This window comes from Ranitomeya variabilis, chromosome 1, assembly GCF_051348905.1.
Source record: "Ranitomeya variabilis isolate aRanVar5 chromosome 1, aRanVar5.hap1, whole genome shotgun sequence".
Classification (NCBI taxonomy): Eukaryota; Metazoa; Chordata; class Amphibia; order Anura; family Dendrobatidae; genus Ranitomeya; species Ranitomeya variabilis.
Window position 1 is genome coordinate 760,239,218 of NC_135232.1, and position 7,553 is coordinate 760,246,770.

At 44.2% G+C, this 7,553-nt stretch overlaps 1 protein-coding gene across 2 annotated transcripts in view; it reads right to left on the reverse strand.

The window, feature by feature from the left end:
• ARID3A (AT-rich interaction domain 3A) overlaps positions 1–7,553 on the reverse strand; it is a 35,721-nt gene that overhangs the window by 20,907 nt on the left and 7,261 nt on the right. For both annotated transcript variants that reach the window (XM_077271517.1, XM_077271525.1), the window contains exons 2-3: positions 6,215–6,830; positions 4,919–5,162 (exon numbers count right to left, since the gene is read on the reverse strand). In XM_077271517.1, the coding sequence (XP_077127632.1) occupies positions 4,919–5,162; positions 6,215–6,576 (606 nt within the window). In that variant the 5' untranslated portion in view covers positions 6,577–6,830. The remainder of the gene's footprint in view (positions 1–4,918; positions 5,163–6,214; positions 6,831–7,553) is intronic.

Here is a 7,553-nt window from a genome sequence, read left to right on the forward strand (position 1 = left end):
GATTTGAACCCAGGACCCCGGCGCTGCAGTGCTAACCACTGAGCCACCGTGCTACCCTAATCTCTGGACCCTTGTTTCAAAATCTAGCACAAAGCTTTCAATTGAAGTGGCTGTAATGTTCAAGCAGCCACATACTTCAGACCATGCAGCGTGCATATGTAAAAGGCAGCCCCAGTATAGAAAACAGACATTTATAATGAGTACATTCTAAAACCGATTTCTTTATATGCAATGGATTCAATATAAATTTATTTCCGAGAGACAACATACATACATACATACATCTGGTATCAGCACCAAAACGCACAATACCAATCTGATCTTTATGCAACCTGCCATGTTTTGTGTGTTTCTAGTGCCCATCTGAGGCAGCGCTTTAATACAGAACAGCTGGAATTTAGCCCTATACAAGTCTATATGAAAACACACAGTCCAGCAGCAACTTTAAACTTGCATTGGGCACCTTTACATTAACAGGATCTGACAGGTGATCCGAGCCATATGATGCGGAGGCATTGTAGCTACTAATGTCTTCCTAACTCTTGCAATGTCATGCTTTAAAACGCTGGCCAAAAACCTGACTCAACTACAGACTTTGCTAACCTGTGACTCTTGCAATCAGAGCTAGTGGTTGCGCCAGAGAAGGAGTTATTTCAAGTGATTAAGGTTTATAGAATATGGCTCATACCCAAACCAAAGACGGGAAACAATCAACAGACGGGCAGGCAAGCAGCCAAACCATGATTCCTGGAGAGAACCTGCGAGTTATCAGTCAACCGTGATGCTGAAATATTATATAACTGCAGTTATCATACAAACACATCATAGAGATCAGACATACACACATGGAGAGAGCAAGTCGCCCCCTCCCTATTACAACCTCACCATTCAGGTTCGGGTTTTGTACATAGTATATAAATAGGTTACAGTCCCCAGACATTACCGGCACAGAGACAAAAGAACAACCCCCACATGTACAGTGACACCTCTGTCCATCTCGGCTACACAAAAAGTCAGACAGGTGCAGCCGGCTGATCTCCTCCCTCCAGAGATGAAAGAGTGGGGTATAAAGAACCTCTCTGGGAAGGTGGGAACATACGTGCACCTGTAACGGCGGACACAAAGCCCACTATGAGACCTTAGTCAGGAGTCTTGCACCCATGTGTTGTCCTAGCACCTTCACTGCTCAATCAGTAAACTAAACAAATGAAATAAACTTCATAAATTCAACTATTTAATGTTTATTACATGTAAATAAAGGCTTTCACATATTAGAAAGTTATCCTGTTCCACAAACTATAATATATCCGGATTATGTGACAATCAGAAATTGTACTATGAGTTTGTAGGTATTAAGGGGTTTTCTTAAAAATGGAAATAATCGGTGGATGCTGGGGAAGAGCCCCAATAGCCGTTCACCTGTTGGCATCCCCAGCTCCTCTTTATTAGCCGTACTGGTGCGATAACTGTGGCACAGCGTCTGGTAGGTCACATCGGGCCAGGAAGTGGTAGCTCTCATTTACCTTCAGGCCAAATATGTAGAATCCCAAAAAAACGTTGTAGGGGGAAACTCCTTGAAGAACTTGCAACAATGCACTATAGTCATGTTTAGTATACATTTTATATATTACTTCTCAAAATCTCCAGTAAGTGCATACCTATTTTGGAGTACACCAAGTATTAAAAAACAGTTGACGGGTCTTTCTATGTGCCATGTAACATGGGCCTAAAAATTATCCAAGCTTTATAATACAGTCTTATACATCAAAGTAAAAAATCAAAAAATGGTCTCCAGAATTTATTATTATTATTATTATTATTATTATTAATCTGTGCAGAAAAATCTCCCTATAAAATCCTAGAGTCCTATGGTAGTACAGCATAGGTTCACAATTGTAATGGGTCCATACAACCTTGTTGTTCTTATGGAACTGATCCCCTTTAGCACAAGACATTTTGCAGAAGAATCCACATGGCTAAAAATCAGTACTAAAATTTTGCCATATAAATGCTATGAATTTGCATAAAACAAGGGTATATGAACACGGGGCGACAACAAAAGCCACAGCAGTATATCATTGTAAAAATGGAGCCAGACACTCCTTTGTAATGGCCGTGGTAACGTGGGAATATATTGAATTCTTGCATTATTAACACCTGTAGTGGCAGTCAGCTGATGCCGCTGTAAACGGCGGATTCTGTCTGGATAATATGCTACGTCTGGTCCCGATGATACCATCTATGGTGAAATTGTGGGGCACTGCAGACTTCCAGCCAGCAAATAGGCATATTAAGTACAAGTAGAAGGAATGAGAATTCACAAAGTCTCCACCACATGCTGTACAGAAAATTACAAGGTGCTGCACATTTATCATCTGACATCTGTATGTCAATTAATGCTGCAGTTTCACCTCGGACTTTGCCCTTCACAAAATGTGAAATCTGCAGCATTTCCAGAGAAATCTGGGCCAATGTCCTAACGGAGCGGATACAGTTATGTATCTAAACCGTCTAATATCAATTATTCGCCAGAAAAATCACAAGACTTCAAGATGCCACAAGGCAGGCAGAAGCACCCACACCTCCAGCTACCCCTCATGTGCCCACCCTGCAGCGTCACACCCTACTTGGCTCCCTCCCCCGCTGCAGGAAGTGAGAGAGAAAACCCACACACAGAAGCATTATCAGGGGAGGAGAGGGGAAGCACAGTGATATAAACAAGGATCTAGTCACGCAATACCTGCTGCTAGGCAGAACGGCAGCAGCTGCAATGCAAGACATAGCTAGAAAGGAAAAGGGCAAACTGGGCAGAGGGCGAATAGCGAGCATTCCCTGCAGCCTCCAGAAGGAAGACTCCAGAGCAATCACATGGGGCACACAAACCATGGCTTCACTGCAGCCTGCTGTCCGCAACATCCAATCCGCTTCTAGCTTTCTTTTCTTAATAGCTGCAGCCTGATTGGTTGCTCCATTCAGCCTTTGCACTAGTTTTAGCAAATCCTCCCAAAATATGTTTATGGCGCTGCACGGGAGCAATGTCCCCGGTTATATAATATCCTACTACTAGAGAACATGGGAAGCAAAAGAAGTGCTTGCAGGATTTGTCCACTCTCTGGGCTCTCCTAGGTCAGCCAGAGAGAAAAGCCACTAAGGAATATACTGATGGCCTCTGCCCGACTAGAACACACGGCAATGTCCACTTTCCGTTGGCAAGGTGGATACAGATCTGGGCTCATTTCTCTCTGCAAGCCAAGGAGCACGGCTAACTTGTACCTGCGATAACTGCATGACCTGCAGATGAGTTGGCATTGAAAGCAGAGTCTGGTGACCAGCTTTTATACCAAGCTGATAAGATTACCACAAAAAGAAGATGCGAACTCTACTTCAGGAAAATGGCTGCAGCGATCTCCATCTGCGCACGCGCGGCATCCCGCGGCCATTTTCCTGAAGCCGCGGCCAGCAGAGCGCCGCTTCTGCGCACGCGCGGCCAAAGGAAAATGGCCGCCCCCACCGATCACCAATGAAATAGTGCACATCGCGCTCTTTTAACTCCCCTGTGCAGTGGATTCGGGACCTTGGGCATGCGCAAACCACTACGCCACCAACGGAAAACTAAGCAAGATCTGGGGGAAGACACCACGCCCTTTTGACCAGACCAGCCTGATTGACAGGCGAAAACGGCTACTTTGGTAACATATTTTGGCAGCATAGGTGGGGAATCGGGGTCCACAAAATACACTATTGTAATGCACAGCTCAGGCCCTATTTAACAGTATTTTTATCTCATACTGAAAAAACGAGGTGACAGGTGCCCTTTAACATTTTGCCACTGCTGTTGGAACCCAGTCATCATGGACCCTTCTTCCATTTCTGACCTATATACTGTTAGGCCCATTATATTGTTATAGACAAATATAGTATAAGGCAGCAGGACATGCAGTATATTCCATAAACAGACTGCTGCTTGGTTCCAGTATTTTACATAGACTATATGAAGAAGTGTCTAGACCAGTGTCTCTCAACTCCAGTCCTCAAGACCCACCAACAGGTCATGTTTTCAGGATTTCCTTACTACTTGCATAGGCGATGGAATTAATGCTTGAGCAGGTGATGAAATTATCACCTGTGCAATACTAAGGAAATCCTGAAAACATGACCTGTTGGTGGCTCTTGAGGACTGGAGTTGAGAAACACTGGTCTAGACACATACACACAAGGATATAAACCACATTAACGGATACCATATCATAAACCACCAGGACATCAGTCCCATTTCGCATGCACATTTCCACCAAGCGACAACAACGTGTTGCCAAGAGAAGACAACTGCAGTGCAAATACATTGGATTTATTTTTTTTTTATAGGAAGAACTTCAATGTGTGTAGCTACTTGAGGTGTAAAGGTCTGACCCCAGGGTGACAGAACATGGATGGATGCCTTGTAGGAGTGTTTTGTACACATTCATGGCCACTACAGTGAGATATATAGGAGATACTGAAACCGTCATATGAGCAGCAACCTGACAGACTATTTGCCATTTCTTTAAAATTTGCAAGCCCCAGTTCTATTGCAGAGAGGTGCAATCCCAGTGAGCTAAACTCTATATGGAATACACAATTTCAGTTAAAAGTTCTAAAAAAAAGTAAAGAAACGAAGCCAACCCAGTAATCAGAGCATACGAGTCCAGCTTCTGCATATATTTACCCTCTAGTGTAACCTGTAGCATTACAGGTCTGTCCATTTAACACTCTCAATTACCAGAATGTGTGCCACTAAAACACAACACATCACAGAGGCGTTCCAACGGGCCGCACCTAGGATATCCCAATGCCCTAATAAGATGGTAATTTACAAGCTGACTGAATCATTGAAATTCCATGTTAACCATTCACATTCCATGCTCACTGATGTACACACCTGTTTGAATTGTTCTTCATATGTCCAATCCCCATGATCCTGAATTGGAGGATGTGCATTTTGTGGAAGTCCTGGACGCTCTGCACCACCCGCTGGACGTGAAGGTAAGGTCTGTTGAGCAGGGTGCTTAGGTTGCAATCCTGCCCCTTTACCCGGCCTGACAGATTCACCCACATCAAGTCCTTCCTCCATATCATCATAGTCATCTTCCTCTTCAAAATCATCTTCATCCCATTTTCCCTTCCTGAGTTGACCAAAAAAAAAAATGGAATTTGAGGCATTTCAACAATTGCCTAATTATATCATTCCCAGATGATTAGTGGACCGATCGACTAGAGATGAAAATGTACGTACATATTATCAGCAGCCAAATCAAGCGATAGGTAACATTAGCCAGTCAGTCAGAGCTGCTCCAATAAGAGAACAAACCATGTACAACTTGGCACAGATCGTGCAAACAAAGGATCCTGCCACTTCAAAACCGTTGTCTGAGGTTTCTAACCGCCTCTGACTGACTGCCAACACAGGCGGGCCTGCTGCCAGCTTCTGGCACACACTATCACTAGGTCATCCAAGGGGCACCACACATTACTGCTTCTCTTTACGAAGCAGGACGCCACAGACAAATAAAGTCGTTAATTAGATCAGTATGTTAATGATTTCCTCCACTGTTCGCGTTAATCTTGTAGGATACATTAACAAGTACAATCTACTTTCTCTTTAGGATATTCGTGAAGACTGTAAAATTACGGCACACACACTTTCAGGGGGTCCTCCATCCATCTAATATGTATGTGGCTGTTCTGACTCTTCCCCAATTGCCGATTACAGGGAAAAGAAGGATCCGGCATGTTAGAGGTATTATCATGGGATATTAGCAGCTGCCAGCAGTCTGGGAGAGGTTAATTCACCATTGAGAGCCCATGCATGCTCAGTTTACGGGGAAGTTAGGAGAACTGCTTAACAGATCCTAGATATTGAAAATAAAGTGATACATAATATACATAATATATCTATACTTTAATCAATACAAAATAGTCAGTCAGCTACCACTACTTCTAACTCATCTGAAAAATGGCAGCAAATAGGCCTCAAATCATTTTCTACCTGGGATTACTTATTGCATTTACATTTGTGCCTGTTTGACATGGATAACCCTGACCCTTAGACAGGACATAAAGTGTGCAAACAAAGTTAGGAACTGCAGGAAAACACACGGAGTACAAGTAAGAGGTGCATGGCCTCCCACGCACAGTAACCTTACAATGGTTACGAATGGTGGAGAGAAACACTTACAGTTCGTCCTCCTCCGAACCCATATCCTGGAAGCGTTCACTTTCCACATCCCTTTCTCTTTCATCCTCCGATGGCATACTCTCCTCATCATCATCATCGTCGTCGTCGTCATCTTCTGAAGCAGCTGGACTTGGTTGTTGACTTAAGCCAGCAGCTGCAGCCCTCATGGCGGCAAGAGCTGCTACCTGCGCGCGCTGCATTTTTAAGGACTCTGGCTCAGCATCTTCAGTACCATTGGTAGGATAGCCCCCTTCAGGGTGGGCGCCTGCCGATTCCTGCTGAAGCTGCCTTGCTTCAAATTCCTGCTGCAGCCGCGCCTGCTGCTGGCGCTGAAGCGTCTCCATCACCGCCTGCAGCTTCATTGCGCGGTGAGGCGGGCGAGGGGGACCACGTGCTGCCTCCTCCACCTTCTGAATGTATTAAAACTAAACAACGAAGACCTTGGGGGGCCAGCAGCGCTGAAGTCCCAGCAGTCAGCTGCGTTAAAGACTCAGCTTGGGTAAACTGGCATTCTTTGCATGGCAAGGTTTCAATTACTTCTTTAGAAAGTGCCAGATCGAAGATTTCCTTGCTCCAAACTAGACTGGTGGCAAACCATGTGATTGCAGCATGAAATCTAGCAGGAGAAAAAGAGAGGGGGAGGGACAAAATGACACGAAAAAGTTAGGACTAGTGTCTGATATGTGCCGTGAGCCAAGCATTGCATTACTATAACATGATCATTAACCATGGTTACCATATATTAACGACCAAACAGCTGCACAATGGACACAGAGGACTTTATGTAGACGGCACAAACAACCAAGATCACTTACAATTAATGGCAGGCATTGGACTTCACAGTTTTTACATTTTATGACTGAAGCCATAGTACCATGGCTCAATAAAATGTTCAAGTTGTAATACTGTCCCTATAGAAGTCTGAGGCCCTGGAGTACTTCATATATATGTATGCAAAGTGGTGGCCTACAGGGTTACAAAACGGTAATACGGTGCCTACGGCTCCACAACAGAACTTCATGGACGCCATATGCCTTCATACATGGCTCTGCTGTCTGCACGAGGATATATAGATAGATATATAGATATATATACATACACACACAGTACTGGAAAAACGTTTTAGGCAGGTGTGCAAAAAAGCTGCCAAGTAAGAATGCTTTCAAGAACAGAAGTGTTAGTAGTTTAGGTTTAGTGAGCAGACAAAACAAACCTAAATCAGAGCAGTATTTGGTGTGACCACTCTACGGGCCTTCACAACAGCATCAATTCTAGGTACACTTGTGCACGGGTTATGAAGAAACTCGGCAGGGAGGCCATTCCAGACACCTTATGATTG